Source organism: Syngnathus typhle, linkage group LG12, assembly GCF_033458585.1.
Source record: "Syngnathus typhle isolate RoL2023-S1 ecotype Sweden linkage group LG12, RoL_Styp_1.0, whole genome shotgun sequence".
Taxonomy (NCBI): domain Eukaryota; kingdom Metazoa; phylum Chordata; class Actinopteri; order Syngnathiformes; family Syngnathidae; genus Syngnathus; species Syngnathus typhle.
Window position 1 is genome coordinate 7,963,863 of NC_083749.1, and position 17,717 is coordinate 7,981,579.

Genomic DNA, 17,717 nt, shown 5'->3' on the forward strand with positions numbered 1-17,717 from the left:
TATATTTTTTGGGTGGGTAAAGGAGATCAATTCTCACACTTTCAAACTAGATTTTATGTATATAGACATTATGGGGGGGGGGGGGGGGGGGGTAGTGGTGATTCCCAAAAACAAAATAATTTAGAGAAATGTTCAAATCCAGTATTTTCACCCATTTAAATCGACGCATCAATTCCTACTACCAGCTAAAGTTATTGATGCCCCCGCCAAAGACAGAAATAAATTTTTTTCAAGTTCGGGCTGACATTGTTTAATCGGCAGATGAACTTGTACCCATCTGTCCACTTATGGCCGCGTGTCGCTGGTTAAATGAGGTGTGGTCAGGTGCATTGTGGGCTCATTCTTCTTGTAATGCAAGGCAAAGCCTTCATACCAAGCATACAGTACAAAGGTGCATGACACAGTGCATTTACTGTTAATTAAAGGGCACCTTATTAAGACAATGAGATGGAGCTGCACAGGCTGGTGCACAATAAGTATACACTATTTTGTTAACAAGGTCGTATAATGACTTGAGCCAGAATTTATCGGCAGAGCACACAGTCCAATGTCGTCCTGTTTAAAAACAAACAGGACCCTTCCGGGACATTTATATATCATTGAGTCATTATGAGGCAGAGTGACCACTGTACAGGCATTTTTCTAAAAGAGGACAGTATGAGCAATGGAACATCGAGCTGACTTTTTGGAGTCCCTAGAACTAGATTATTATCATATTGTCAGTTATTTAAAGCAAAGACAGCGAGTTAATATTACACATAATTACTGACTATAGTGACAGCTAACCTACTGTGATGTTGGAAATGTTCCTCTGTTACTAATAACTTACTCACATTGTACACAGTGCAAGTCAACGAGTGAGATCATTCTAAGAACAAACACGCAAATGGATTAAATTTGCATTCTGAACAGTAATTATATGCCATAAATGTATAATTTCAATTCTAGTTCAACTAAATTGTGCTGTAAGAAATGTCTTAGTGATTGCCCAGTAAATTTGTATTTGACAGTGAAAATAAAAGTACATCACAATCAAAATGGAGTTATAATGGCATCATTATGTATCAATGTAACAATACAGTATCTCGGTATATTTCACTGCAGCTGAAATACAAAACTGCATTTTCTTTGTGACTTCAGATGATAAAAAGAGCTTCCTTTCAAATTATTTTGCCATATTGCAAAGTATATTTTTCCATACATTGAATTATTTGGATTGTTCTATAAATCTTTAACCTTTGCAGTAAATCAATAATAACAAAAAAATTGATTGAAAGTGCCCCATGATTCTACTTTTTAGGTGTAAGTGGAAATAGTAACTATAGTCTTTCTTTCTCATTCAACCTGTCTGTCTATACGTGAGGAGGAGGAGGTGTGACCCAATAGAGATGGATGAGGGGTCAGGTGCTGTCAGACTAGTGGGTCAAAGGTCAGAGGATATCAGGGTTCAGCATCACACTCTGATTTCTGGCTGTCATACCTGTCTGTGTCTAAACGTGTGTACTTCTCTTCTCTTGTACTTTCTCGCTCACACTTACAAATGCTCCTTTGCAGTTATATTTTTACTTGCCTATTTCTTGTTTACTCACATTATTTTGTAGTAGCAGTGTGAAGATGTTATTATTATTATTTTAAGTGGTTGAAACAGTTAACCCAAACAGTCCTTTAGTTTGAAGGTCAAATTTCACGTCACATTCCATGCAGTAAGGAAACGAAATGCAAAACATAAAATGGCTTATCTATTGAGGATCTATTTTGGGCATGTAAAAAAGGAACGTAAAAAAAACATTCCTGGGAGTATTTTCTTTTTTTAAAAATATGAACAATTCTCAATTAAACAACAAAATAAAGTAATAAAAATAAGTGACAGTGTACAACTTATATACTGTAAGCGCAACATCAATAGTTTGTCGTCTTTTTATCTAATGAATGATGCTGACGAGTTTGATCAGTGTGAATAATAATAATTACGGGGGAAAAAAACACAGAGTGGGATTGTTGCTAGAATGTGAATTTTCACTGCACTAGTTTTGTTTGTGTGTGTTTGTATGTACTACTGCTACTCTCATTCCTGTGATGTCACTGCAAATGAGTTAACAAGTTTGACATGACGTAACAACATATTGCTAGTCTTATCTGCTAGCCTATTTGTTTAGGATGTGCTAGATGTGGCAAATGATACGCTTCCTGTGAGTAGGTTTGGAATGTAGTAGTGTTTGTATTGTATTGTGACATTATTTACTATTAAATATTTGAACAATGTGCAAACAATAAATGTCAAAATATCAAATCCTGTTTTTTTTTATGAATTGTTTTGTATCAAAATTGTTATTAGAAAATATGTTAGCACAACAGGAACTACAACCTGCCATTGATATTCCAGAAGAATTTGTTCCAGAAATAACAAAAATACAATTTGTTAAATTAATCTTTCCTTCATGTTTTGTTGCTTCACGTTTCACGATTAAAATAAACCATGCTTTAACTTTATTCTGAAAGATAAAATTGATTGTTTCTTATGGAGTCAAATTGAAGGTGGCCTCCTGGAATAGCCTAATTTCAATTTCTGGTTGTCGAATGTACAAGCTAACTTTCCTCAGCAATTTCAAACCGTATTGTCTCTACTTACACGCCCAGGTGCATTGGGCCAACACAATACCTGTATTTAAACTATTGTGACAACGTTCAAACACCTGCATGGCTGTCACTGGAGTTGCACATCCTCTGACCACCGCGTCACTGATATGCTTTGTGTGATTTCAGTTTGACCACCTGGCTCCACATAATGACATATCTGCTCCCACACGTTGTTGGACAAGTGAAATGTAAAGGGCGGCAATACACAGAATTGTCAGGGATGGAAGCAGGAGGACAGATGTCATGGAGTACATTTTAAAACTCAAGAAAGATGGTCATCACCTGATTTCAGAAGGATGCACACACTTTCTGCTTATTATTATTACTTAGTTCCTTACGAAGCATCCAGACCTCTCGGGTCATCTGGAACTGGCTTGTTGTGTTTCCCAAACACAAGAACCAAGCAAGGAGAAGCAGCATTCAGTTATTATGCTCCTCATCAGTGGAACAAACTTCCCGTAGATCTGAGGTCTGCTCAAACTGTCAGCTCCTTTAAATCAAGGCTAAAAACGTTACTGTTTACCGCAGCGTATTCTTAATTAAATCCTCTCTTTCTCGCTATGCTCTTTGTTTTTTAATACTTTCTATTTTTTTATTCTTGATTTTGTATGCATTATATTCTGTATGTTTTCCTTTTTTATGCTCTATGTTCTTTGTTTTTTAATCCTTTTTATGTAAAGCACATTGAGTTGTCTTGCGTATGAAATGCGTTATATAAATAAAACTGCCTTCCCTTATGCTTTTCATATTTTCCATTGAGGCTGGTAAAGTAAAGCAAGTGGTTAAGTGGCAGTGTCTTCCTCAAATTGTTCCATAAACATGAATGTTAGGTAAATTGAAGACTCAGGGTGAATTTAGGTATTTTGTGTAACACAATAAAGCTTTGATAATTGTTGAAGAAATCAACAATTTATTCAATCGCAAACCAAGGTGTGAAATTAACCATTTGACTTTCTCACAGAGGGCAAAATGTTGTCTTTAGTCTTGTAGTAGCTGACCTCCCTGATGGTGTCACACTGCTTTTTTCAACCTATACAGGCATAAATCGGGAATTAAAGCGCTCAGCCACAGTCTCATTCAGAGTGTGCCAACAACTGCCATGGCAGTGCCCTGGATGCATGGGAACCATTTTACTCCCGTCGGCTACCATGGAAACTAACGGCCGGGACATAAAAGCGGTGATTCCGAGTGAAACATTGCATGCAACCGAGTCAGCATGATTGCTCTGTTGAGTTGACTTTTTCTACTAAAATTCAATGGCATATTTCAGTGTGAAAAATAAAAAAACTATTTGTAAAAATAAATATGAAAACTGACAAATGTAACGGTTAAATGGGGGGAAAAAAGGGGCAATCTAAGAGATCATAGTAACATGTTTGTTTTTGATCAAATTATAAATGTTGCGAGTGTGGGTGAAACTTGGTTTGACTTTGGCACCTCGGTTCTCGCATTTACACAGACAGTACAGTTGAGACAAATTGGCATGATTTGTTTAAGCTTAGCTTAGTGTTCATGATCGATCAGTATTTTTATTTTGTTTTTGTTTATTCACATCTTTTGGCACGCCTACCACATATTCTATAATTATAGTCTGTGTGCGTGTGCGTGTGTGTGTGTGTATGTGTGTGTGTGTGTGTGTGTGTGTGTGTGTGTGTGTGTAAGGGGGGAGCAGGTGATTGGTTGTAACAGCTGGAGAGAAAAAGGAGAACACAGCTGCAGGGAGAGAGGAGAGGCAAGCCAGAGGAGGAAACAACTGAGGAGGAAAACCGAGCAGTGGATTGAGTTCGAGTGGGTCGGGAGAAAAGGGTTTAAAAAAAGAAATACAAAACAAGAGAGGTGTCATCTTGCATGACTACCATGACCACTGTCATTGACGGTGTCAACGTCTCCAAGTTACTTGGCTGTGACAAGTCACTTTTTAGCCCAAGCATTATATTACTTACATCCAGCTTTCAGTGTGTATTTTGGACATAAGAAAGTTTAGAGTTCAAAGAATGCAAGTTGGATGTTGTGATGTTTAAATGTTATATGCCATATTGCAAAATGATTTTAAATTGATTGTATGTTATTCCCTGTTTATGATCATCCTGAATAATATTTTAGTGGTGTATATAATTTTTAATACGATGATGTACTAAATGACAACAGAGCCAAAATCTACAACTGAACAGTCAAGGCCACATGTTTTGTCAGTAACCCTATTAATTGATCACAAACTGCTGCTTTGGCATTTTTACACAAAATATTTGAAATGTTATTTATATCATGTTGTAGGATTATTAATATTTTTTTTTAATGAATTAAGAATCAGCTATATACTATATATGTAAATTATTTACATATATACACACATATGAAGGCACTTTAATCACAGTCTCTAATAATAAATCAAAAACAAAATTTATAATATTTCTAAAAGGAAAATGAAGGCCGTAAAACGTCGCTCCATTGTTCCTTTAAATATGCGAATAGAGTGGCCACCCAGAAGTGAGCGCCACATGAAGGAAGACAAGTGACACACAGCGTGTGAGGGAATTTTGGAGGTTGATTTTGCTTCATGATTTCTCATATCACAGTCGAAAGCATCAGCAGCCATCATATAACACTCGCACGCGTACTATGCTAAGGCAGCAAGCAGCAAGCTAGTGCTTAAAGCAAAACTGGGCTTCCATAGCCATCCATTATCAGTGACAAGCTAAATGTACCATGGTACACCATATGGTACAGAGAGAGAGAGAGGAGGGAGAGAGAGAGATAAAGAAGAGAGAAAAAATAGTGAGAGAGAAAGAGACACAGAGAGAGAGACAGAGCGAGACTAAACAAACTGTGGACAGTGAGTTAGATCTGAAAAAAAAACTACCAAAAAGAAAAGAAGAGACCTTAAAACTAAATTAAAAAATTGACCAGGATGCTTATTATTATTATTATTATTATTATTATTATTATTATTATTATTATTATTATTATTATTATTATTAATTATTATTATTATTATTATTATTATTATTATTATTAATTATTATTATTATTATTATTATTATTACGGTTTGGCTGACTGTTTGTCCTGTGTTGTTAATGAAAATAGAGCATATAGACATAGCCTGAAATTGACAAAAGTTTAGGGTTTTTTTTTCTTCTGAAATGTACAAATTGTTTGAATATTAAAGGAAATGACAGTAGTAATTGTCAGTTTGGGAGTGCCTGGCATCTTTCATTTTTTCCAAGAAGAGCAGCTCCCTGAGCTTGGAGTAAGGCTGCCACCTGGCAAACCTCGACAGGCAATCAGTCCAGTCAGTACCTGTCACTGAATTTAAAGCAGCCAGCTGGACATAATAAACCGAATGGTGCAATATGCAGCAAAATCTAGAGCGCAGAGTTCTTCGGATTGTTTTCTTTCTTTTCTTTTTTTTTTTACTTTGCAAACTCACACACACAAACACACACACACACGCACACCCGCACACGGTTGTTAAGACTGTTACCTAAAAGCCTCCAGCAGGAAACATCTGTGCAGACAAAACAGACATATTCAGTTTAGACAAAACCACAAACAGGACAGCCGTGTGCAAGCATGCACGCACACACATAGAAACACACACTCACACCAGTATAGTGGATTTTCTGCTCAAAAAATGATCTCTGGTCAATAACTTGCATCAAAGACATTAATTTCCAGAGGGATTCAAATTGATATATGTACTAATTGAAAACGATGTATTGTACAAAAAGTCACTTAACAATGGAGGTCAAATGTTAACCCCGTAATAAACTGATTTGTCACAATGTAAGAATAAGTTAAAGGTGGTGGAGAATATGTTTTGTCTGCACAAAAAAACTACCCTAAACTGTATTGTATACAAAGACATTATGAATCTTATCCAAATAATAACGGCCAATCATTTGCTATTATCTATAAATTAAAATAAGGAAGGAAGGAAGGAAGGAAGGAAGGAAGGAAGGAAGGAAGGAAGGAAGGAAGGAAGGAAGGAAGGAAGGAAGGAAGGAAGGAAGGAAGGAAGGAAGGAAGGAAGGAAGGAAGGAAGGAAGGAAGGAAGGAAGGAAGGAAGGAAGGAAGGAAGGAAGGAAGGAAGGAAGGAAGGAAGGGGAACAAAGCCAACTGGAGGGAATGAATGAGTACAAGTATAGGAAAGACCAAAACAAAGGACACGAAGAATGGTTTCATGTCCAAAACTGTACATAAAAAAAAGACCAGTCAAGAGCAATCCAACACACACCACCGCGGAAACATACGCACACAAATATACATACGCACGCAGTGCATTTTCAATTCCAGTACAGTACTACATTTCTTGCACACTGACACACACACACACACACACACACACACAACACACTTAGTTTCATTACAAAGACTGAGACCGTGCCATTCTACTGCAAAGGAGGCAATGCCACATTGGCAAGGCCCAGGGGGGCAACTGCTATCTTGTGCCAACACTCTCTCTCTCTCGCTCTCTCTCTCTCTCTCACACACAGACACACACACACACACACCACATCAGTATTCCAATACTGTTGCAGCGGCGACTCCTCCGCCGGCTTAGTGTGACTTTATGTTCAACGTGGCGCGTTGTGTTTTCAAAACCTCTATTAGAATGTTTATATTCCACTGTACTCTCCAACACAGGGAAAATATATTCTAATATTTCCCACAAGTATGAAAATGTAGGATGAGCTTCTAATCTCTGTGTTGACTTTCACATTGCGCTTCAGGATAAAGTAGCATGACACATGAAGCTCTATCAACATTCACTAAATGTCGGTAAATGACAGTAATTATTATTACAATCATTACTGTGCACATCGTTAGGGTTGTCTGCGTACTAAATTCATTTTTTTGTGATTGCTCCTATGCTAAGCAGACATTACGAGGGGGTTGAAGGGCACAATGAAACAGCACTTTACTGAGATTATCCGGCTTTAACCTGAACAAACCCAAAACCGTGTAATCTGTACAGTTTTATTCTTCGTATGAATTAATATGACGACTCCACCACCCCCACCTTGTTTTATCTACTTAAACCAAAGTCTCCATGTTTTAAATACACTATGCTGCTCTGTTTTCAGAAACAATGTAGATTTATGTAATTCTATGATTATTTCCTTGATAAGGACTCTCCCAATTTATTTAAATACATATATATATGTATATATATCAGTGTCATGTGTGTTTCCTTAGGACTATTGCTAATCATTAATCATGAAGACATGAGCGCTTCCCCCAGTGTCTCTTCATGATTGTTTGACAAAGGAGACAGGCTGAAGATGATAGCAACTCATTATGAGCGAGGTGTCAGCGGTAGCAGCATTCAGGTGACACACCACAGATACCACACTGTTATCTGTCAGGATCATGTACAAGAACCACACATACACACACACACACACACACAAACCCACACACACAGATGTACACAAGCGAGCTGTGGCGTTTCTCTTTCTGTGTTACACATTCTGTATGAGAAAGCAATGCGTACTGTTTGAGTCACATTCAAAAAAATTAGAATGTATATTTTTTGTTTGATATCAGGTTTATCACTCCACAGGACAAAACAGAGACTGCTATCATTAGAACTCCTCGCAAAAAGTCATCCACTCAGACATAGGACAGCTGACAGATTATTTGGATAACATAAACGTGTTTAAAATTAATGAATAAGTGATATGGAAAATTAAAAAAAAAACACTTTTGTGTAAATCTACTGAAAATTAAATCATATACATACATATGTAGTAATTGAACCTTATGGAACAACATGAACCAAGTGTGTTTTTTTCCTTTTTTTCTTTGATTCCTAAACAACTGGTTCACAAAGCAGATTTGAAGCTTCGTTTTCCCCATCACCAGTATAGATATACAACCACTGCCAGCAGACCCACTGTTAGCACCAACTGACCAGTGGCTAGAATGTTCCCCACTTCTTGCCCAAAGTCAGCCAAGAAACATTTTAGGCCACGAATGGAAAGTTGTATCAGAAATGGATGGGTCGATACATATGGATGGATAGAGTGTGAATAGGACTGCTGAGTGTATCCAATTATGATCTGATGAATATGAATAGCCTGTCTTTCACAACTTGTCCATCTTTACATCTTATCTTCCCTTTTTATGACTTTGTTTTTTTTGTCCGTATACGTCCCTCTGTGACTGTTTCTAGTTACGTCTCTTGTTTATCCGTCCCTTTCTCGCTGCTCGTCTTCCTTTCATCTCGCGCCATCTGCCTTCCTCTTTCTCCATTTTATTCTCTTCTCCTTGTCATCCTCTCGCTGTGTCTGTCTGACTGTCTAACTCTCCACTTGTCTCACTCTCTCAATATGACTCCCCCGCCCCCTCCCTCTTATCTCCCTAAAAACTTGGCAGTGATCCCCGTCGTGTTTTTCTCCACTCCTCGTTTGGGGGATTGCGAATGAATGCGATCCAATCTAGGCCTCGGCTAAGAGACATGAATTTTCATTAATTACAACCTTGTCAGCAAAAGCATTATGGGATCTGAATATGAAAATGCTAATGAGTGGAGCTCATTTGCATATTTTTCTTTGTTGGAATGTCATTAATTATTACGTTTTATGATGATGAATGCAGCTGTCGATGGCTAGCCCTCCATGGCTAATTAGCTATCAGAAAATGCTCTGATCAAAAAAATGGATAGGGATGCTAAACTACTTTAATGTATAGCATTTTAACACATGGCTTACGAACTTATTGTCAAGGTTTTGAACCTGCACCTTGAGCTTTTACACTCTATATCGTTCTTATTGTCCACTTGTCCTGGAGTGAATGATCATGGTGAGGAGGGCTCCAAGTGCCCACTTTGGCCCACACAGCAAAGATAAACAAATTCATAGGAGGTGCTTTGATTGCCCACGATTGTGACAGCTCCCACAGTGTCGCAGCCTCCCCTCTCCTAGATCCACCACAAAGAGATGTGTATGCCATCCACCACGCAGGATCACAAAAATACCATACAACCCAGAATGTGATCAAGCTCAACAAAGATCTCTAAATGTCAGCTCCTTTCAAATTTTGACTTTTGGCAAAAGGAGTGTTAATGAAAATACACAAAGAGAAACAACAGCCATTCATAGAAATTCAGAGAAAGGATTTGAACCCAGAATGTTAAAATTGAGGCAGATGTGTAAGTCACATCACTCTTAAATATGAACAAAGGATTGGTTTACCAATGTCACACAATGAAGTTTTTTTTTCCATAGCTTGGTTCATTTAGTCCCTATAGATTCTGAATAAGCATTAACCAAACAACATAAGGAAAATGATGAACATTTTATATTTATACAGAATCTAGCTTCTAAATTCATTGAATGGTTCTGTATCGAGATGATCAGGTGTTTATTGCACAATTAACTGATCAGCTTTGCTCAACATATATCATCCTCCCGATGGTAAAGCTAATCTGACAAAATGATGACGACGCGGTATGAAAGAAAAAAAACGGCTGGTTCTGTAGGGAAAACTAAAAAGGTAGTCACTGTGGTTTTCGAATATGAAGGTCCTTCAACATTACTTCAATGTACTGCACGGTACTCTTTCACCTTATACAATTTTGCTGCTCTCTATTGTTTAAAAAGTGCATCCTGAAGAAATGTAATAAATCCCCCATTCCCCCCCCAAAAAATAGACCCACTAACTAACACCCCCCCTCCCTTCTCTTGGCTTAATGAATGCCAGGCTTAATTAGAGCACCATGATGTCAGAGCATTAATTATCAGTTGGCTTCATTTCAGGAAATAAACACTGTCTTTCTTTCAGATTTTTACTCTGTCTTTCTCCATTTCGCTCTGGACTATTCCTTGTTTTCCTCCTGTCTATCCGTCTTGTTTTATTTCTCTCATCAGAGTAAAATTTGAAATGACTCGGTGGGGAAGCATTTCATATTTTTGGACACGCTCCTAAATCTGATATATGGATGTGATTCATGGCAATTTGATGAGAGCGGTCATTAATTTATGTGACTTTCGCAAAGTTTAAGCAGCATTAGTGAGATGTTATATAGATGTGTGAATGACTTCTACAATCCTTCCTGTATGATCCTTGGCTTTGTGCAAGTGTCATTTGTACACCGAGCGTTACTGTAAGAATAAACTAAGAATAAACAACACAATCCAAACACATCTGTGCAAAAGATTTCTCGACACTAAAAAAAACAAAGCATTTTCCTTTGAGGCATGCAATGTAAACGTAGCCTCTACTCCGCTCAGATGATGAAATAAAGTTCATCGTTGGCCTTTGGGAGCCATGCTTGTAAGTGAAGAGGTCTCTCTCCGTCTCTCTCTCTCTCTTGCTCTCTCTGTCGCTCCCTCGCCTGCTCACGCTCACAATAAACATACTGTTTCAGGCTGCACATCTCTATATTTCTCTGTCACCTCTTACACACAAACAAGCACTTTCTCTCTGCCACACACACTGTAGCGTGGCTGGCCAGATGGGACTCTTCCACATGACCAGGCCGATCAATCAACACTGAAGGGCCCAGGTGCTACTACGCACCATTTCACAGTCTGTCACACACACACACACACACACACACACACACACACACACGCACACACACATAGAGGTACACAAACACACGTTGTACACTCACATAACAGCACAGACATGCATAGATAAAGATAAAGGACACACAGACACACACTGAGGCAGCTAAAACTCACACCCATAAACACACAGTGTAACATGTATGACCCATCTTGGTCTCTGGGGGGCCTCATCTGGATGGATGACAGACAGAAAGAAACACAGACTATGCAAATAAACAGAAATAACTTTGATTAGGTCCAGTTTGCACCCCAAGAATCATGCGATGTGATTAAATGTTTATAATGGACACTGTTGCTGTGCTGAAATAAATAATGATTTTAGCCAACAAAGTAGCAGAAATGGCAGGGAGGGTCAAGAAGACTGTTGTTGGACTTTTAATTTCATTTCAAACTTATGGAAGCATCTTTGAGGATGAAACAAAACTTACCCAGTTCCTCTTTGTTGTCTTCTTAACAAGTATGTCTACTGTGGCACTATAAGGACTCATATTTATCTTTGATTAAAAAATTGGTAAGACACTTGTTGCCTCATGAACACAGTAAAGGCCACGAGTTTTTTTTAAACACAGGCAAATTTCAAAGCTAAGGATGTGTCACGTCATGAATGGCACAGTGCTGAGTAAAATAAATCTCATGAAAACAGAATTAAACATTACCTAGTATATAATTTTAAGTGAATGCCCATTATCGTCTAATCAAAGACTAGTAGGGTCAGTCCTGGTTAATAGTTGGATGGAGACCACCTGAGAATGTTAGTCGAGGTTATATCACTTCCCCTAGTGAGGGTCGTGGAAAGGTTGGTCACAGTTGATTTGGAGTTAAAAGAGGCGGGGCCCATCCTGGACTGGTCGTGAGCCAATAACAGGGCATCATGTAAAACGTTCCAAATAAAAGCTGTTCTCAGTATACAAATGAACTCTCCCTCCCTTTCCTTTTTCACTCCCTTTAAAAACAGGTTATAAAAGTTCGTCAACAAAGCAAAAGCAGCTCTTCCCCGAATATCCCAGGACGTGTGTCCCAATCAAGTGACGTTTTCACGTTGAAATGTTTTACATTTCCGCCCTCCACCCTGCTGCCTTGAGAAGACCTATGATTAGGATGTCAGATCCAATTACACTGACAATTTCCATGTGAGACGCAGACCCTCTTCGTCATACACAACAGTGACTTTTATGGAGACTATGTTCAAAATAGCATTTGAGGGACACCACGATTGCATCATTTCAATCAAAGACAAATCTGAATCAATTAATGATGTAAAAAATGAAGTAACCTCATGCATTGCTACTTACAAACCGATGATCCGATTAAAGTTATATATGTCCTAGTCACCGCGTTACAGAGCTGGCAAGATTCCACGTATTACCCAAAGATACCGTAATTTTCGGACTATAAGCCACGTTTTTTTTCATAGTTTGGGTGGGGGGGCGACTTATACTCAGGAGCGACTTATATACATATATATGTTTTTTTTCCACTTTTTTGGGCATTTTATGGGTGGTGCGACTTATACTCCGGTGCGACTTATAGTCCGAAAATTACGGTAGTTATCTGTAAAGTTGGCAAAGTTAATTCTGTAGCTTGCCTACCTTTCGTGTGCTAAATTAGATAGATTATACCAAATTCTGTACATTTTGTATATTATTTTAGCAAGCGCCACAATATCTTGTTTCCTGATCAGTTTTTGTTTTTTAGTTTTGTTTTAGTTTTCATATCCCCTTCATTTTATTTCTCTTTAATAATGAAATTATTTAGAACAAAAATCCCTGATTTTTTTCTCTACGTAACATTTTTCCACTGACCTCCTTTCAACTATTCAGATCACAAAGACCCAGACTCAGCAGGGAGTGACAGGAGCTTGACCTTGGCACCATACCTAGCTGAGCTAAGGTGTGCCTGGGGTAGAGATGGAGACAGGTGAGCCAGTTTAACATGGAAGACAGGGACACCGTGGAATGAAATAGAAGTAGAGCGAGGAAGAGAAGAAATGCTAAATGAGGGAGAGAGAGAAATAGAGAGAGCGAGTGAGTGCGAGAATGAGAGCGAGAGAGCGAGAGAGAGAGCGAGAGAGAGAGTGAGACTTCTATATATAAAGTGTCCAGATGTGACCTCTGCAGAGGGGGTCCGGCCTCTTGGCTCAACACTCATTAATAAGGTCACACAAAGGTGAGACAGGCGGCTGACTCACTGCATTTCAACAAAACAATAAGGGGAAGAGGATGGAGTCAATATCAACAAGCGGGATCCGTTTTTTTTTTTTTTTTGATACGTTGCCCTTTCAGGCTGCTTTATGTGCTAGTTATAGAATATTGTTGTATGTATTCATGAAAGTTGGCCTTTAAAAAATCTTAGGGTCACCTTTGAGACACATCTTAAAGAAATGGGAAAAAAAAATAGAAGAATCTGAAAGCCAGAAATTTGTATTATTCTAATAGAATTCTAATAGAAGACTCAAGACTCAGTTATCAGGAAGCACTTCAGATATTTTTCTTTACAGAATGACTTGAACATTGAAATGACTAATATCATGATTGCCATGTTCTTTTTATGTTTGTGTGGATTTTTAACAGTCAACTGTTGAGATGCCGTTGACCAAACTTCCATCCCCAGGCCCTCCAGCTCAGCGTGGGAATATTTTCACATTTCATTAGATAATGGAATCTTCCAAATAGGTGTTCCTAACAGAACTGTATCTAAGATAAAACCACCAAGTTTACCAAGTCGGTGGCAGTTAGGGGGTAGGTTGCACCTGTTTCTGCAACAAGTTCACATATACAGTACTCAAATATGGTGTAAAACCACACACAAACAGGAACATGAAGTGCATCCACAAGTCAAAGAACGAAAATGAGAACAACAAAATCCAACATGTGTACACACACTCATACAGCAAATAACAAAACAAATGATTAGGTGCACACATATAAATATATGACTGCATAATGACTTTCTACTGTCAAAAGTGTGACACATGAATAAATCAAAGCCCATGAAGTCCCACTTGCCCACAAACCACAAAATTATGCAACAGTCATAAAAAACACACACACAAAGACCAAATAATAATAATAAAATAATAATAAAATAAAATAAAATAAAATACTAATAATACTAATAATAAAACCATTTATTCACAACGCATCACAAAACACTTGTGTATTTTGTGACTTGATGCATTTCCACACATCGGTTTCAACGCTAGATCACTAGGAGTCTCTGTGTGTGTGTCTGTGTGTGTGTGTCTGTGGTGTGTAAGGCATCAGATTAATCTAGTAGGGTCGCTGAGATGACACTAATCCCTTCGCTGATTATCTAGAGCATAACATCACTCTAATCTGATGGGGGGTTAAGAAAGATAGACAAGGTTAGAGTGGGCAAAGCAAAGAAAGAACAAGAGGAAGAGACTGTATTCACATTTGCAACACACAGGTTGGTTTCATTAAATTCTGCAGCATTTCTCTCTTATTCTAGAAATATTATTTTGGGCTAAATACCAAGCACACATAAAATACAAAATGAGAGCATTGACATCCTGACTTCAGTGCCAGACATCCTTCCCTGAGCCACACCCCTTAAAGCGCACAAATACTAGTGAATCTAAGTGACTCTGGGATTGATTACATTTGATCTTTTATTATGTTTAATCATACTTTTATACAATAGTGTGCCAATGTGTTTGGCTTTAGGGTGCGAAAGTGACGATGAAGTTATTCTGTTGAACCAGAGAACAGTCACAAGTGGAAAGTGAGGAGGATGTTTTCGGTACAAAGTCGGTCGGACAGTCTGTGTGTGTTTTCTATATCTGCGGCTGTCTCTGCCTCTTAGTGTTATCATTATCAAAGTAAATTGAGGTCCCCGTGTGCGAGATGAAGAATACAATATTTCCATTTCTAACTCGTGCTCCTCCTCGCTGCAGCTACATAGTATAATCACAACACTGTCAAAACACATTGCGCACACAATGGATCATTTCAGTCAACCTAAAAGTTTAGATTTCCGAGTTGCATAGGCATTCTTAGCCATGGATTTGTGGCTTTCTAAAATATTTCAAGAATGATCATTATTACCGCCTTTCAGTTGTTTGTGTCACGTAGATGAATATTCCATATAGTGAATATTATTTATAATATCTACAAAAAAGTAGTATGTGACAATAAAAGGAAAGTCTCTATTGTCTCAGAGTCCATAACAGAACTTGTAATAAATGTATGTTTGTAAACTACAAAATGATAATCACTGGGATTGAGCCAAAACCAAGAAAGGCAATTAACCGATGTAACGCGGCTATACAGATCATAAACATTTGATATCAATGTTATGTGTCAAGATCATTACTTTCTGTGGTAGGTTTATGCAAATAAAATTATACAAGTATTAATGTTCATAACTTTAATCTGCAATTAATAAATGTTAATATTATAGCTGTATTAACAACTGTGCCAGTAAAGGAGACGCGCTCGATTTGGAGTGACCACGTCAAAAAGTATCAAGATTAGCTTTGCTTGTAGAAGAGGCTTCCAGTATGATTCCGTACAGTTCTGTACCATTGTAAACTTCGGCGACAGCAATAAACTTTTTTTTAAAGACAGGTTTATGAAATGTACCAAATATTTTGGCCAGCGACTGCAGCAACAGTTAGTCTGAGTACTGTTGTTGCACAAGCATATTGCTAAGGCTGAAACCACACAAAGTCACATTTTGGTGAATTTCATCTTTTCTCATTGGTCAGTTCACACGCTTGGGTGTTATTTTACCAAATTATTGACAAATTTAAAGTGTTGGTAAAGTGTTTTTCAATGCAATGTGTATTTTGCAACATAATTTCGGGGTGTCCTGAACAGTGATGGTTTTGGAGATACGAGGATTCCTCCCAACGCAATATTCTCTTTGACTCCTCTTTAACTATAACATAGTTTCAAAAAAGGCAAACAGCTATTTACCATTTCTCTCATCCAAATGTGAAGATTTTCAACACCGGACCACAAACTAATTACCCAGAAATGAGCGCATAAGAGCAATGGCAGAAATGGATGGCTGAGGACTGACATCTTCCATATTTTATAAATCCAGTCAACGCTAATTAAGCTCGAAGTGTGTGAGGGAGAGAAAAGAGAGATCGACATGGAGAAAAAGAAGGCGGGAAAGAGAGGCACATTATCTGTGTCAGTGGCCATTTGCTCACAACTGGCGCCACATCGGCAAGAGGGCCAGAGGCAAGATGCATCATGGGTAAATGAGCACACACTGCACGCCGCTTTCCACACGCTGGGGCCAAAGGTGGTACGGGGCAAGAGTCAAGGTGGAGCAGAGTATGAGTTGACTTCTCCATTTGTGCATAAATCATTCGCTATCTGCACTCAAAATAATTACATTCCAAATTTTGATACCCTTGCAACGTACCTGTTAGCCTGGAGTTAGCGTACGAAGGTGAGAGGCTGTCATGTGATGTAATGTACTGAGATCCTTCTGCATAGCTCTGGATAAAGTGAAAAAATTGAAAGATAGTTTAGGGTAAAAGCTACATTGACAGAACACGTAAGCAATTCAAATAATTCCAGCTACACCAAATCATTATCTTGTTTCTGATGGAAAAAGGTTTTGGGGAAATGTAGCTGAGTGCCTTTACATCAACATATTTTTTTAATTCTAATCACATCAGACTGATTTGCAGAGTGTCTTTTGGAAATTTGGTCCAGTAATTCTAGATCTGGATCAAACTACCTGTTCTATTTCATTCTACAGGTGTTGATTGGCGGTCAGGGCCAGGGAGGGACCTGAAGTTCTCCCATACCGAATTCACCTATTTGCATGGCCCTTGCTCTGTGCACTACATGCAGCACATCTGGCTAGAAAAGTAAATTGCCTTCCTCAAACTATTCCCACAAGGTGTCTAGTACACAATGTCTTAAATGCCTTGCAATTCCAGAGTGAAGAATCAGGAAAATAGGGGGAGAGGTTGACAATGCAATTATTTTGCCCATTAAATCCTTTATTTGTTTTTAATGTAGGTAGGTTCTTTGGGGTTGCACTCTTATGTGACACAAGGCAAACAAAGTGTTATAATAACAAGAGTCAATTAAATAAAAATAAAAATCAGTTTTTCTTTTATTTTTTTTACCTTTGAAGAACGACTTCCACTCGCCCATGACCCTGCACTCGTTCTTTCCTCCATATCTGTAGCACAGTAAAAGAGGGGGGAAAAAACTAAGTTAAACAGAATTTTTTTTTTCACTTATAGAATTGATATGAAGAACTGCTCAAATATGCAATATTTTCAATGAGAAGACTGAGAAAAATCCACGGAGGATTTGGTTGTTGCTATCCAGTCACACAAATAGTCATCTGGACATTAATCCCACGTAATCAATATACCTCAATGACTTTTATCCTAAACACTCAACAACATTGCACACTGCATGTCATGTGTGTACATTCTGTGTACAGACTGAGTGTAATCAACTACAACAGAGTAAATCATCATCCCTCCTTTCTCCATGTCATTA

At 38.1% G+C, this 17,717-nt stretch overlaps 1 protein-coding gene across 5 annotated transcripts in view; it reads right to left on the minus strand.

Annotated features, from left to right (window-relative positions):
* Positions 1 to 17,717, minus strand: part of LOC133163222 (transcription factor 4-like) — a 117,686-nt gene that overhangs the window by 69,502 nt on the left and 30,467 nt on the right. For all 5 annotated transcript variants that reach the window (XM_061292885.1, XM_061292888.1, XM_061292886.1 and 2 more), the window contains exons 5-6: positions 17,333 to 17,388; positions 16,615 to 16,690 (exon numbers count right to left, since the gene is read on the minus strand). In XM_061292885.1, coding sequence (XP_061148869.1) covers positions 16,615 to 16,690; positions 17,333 to 17,388 — 132 coding nt within the window. The remainder of the gene's footprint in view (positions 1 to 16,614; positions 16,691 to 17,332; positions 17,389 to 17,717) is intronic.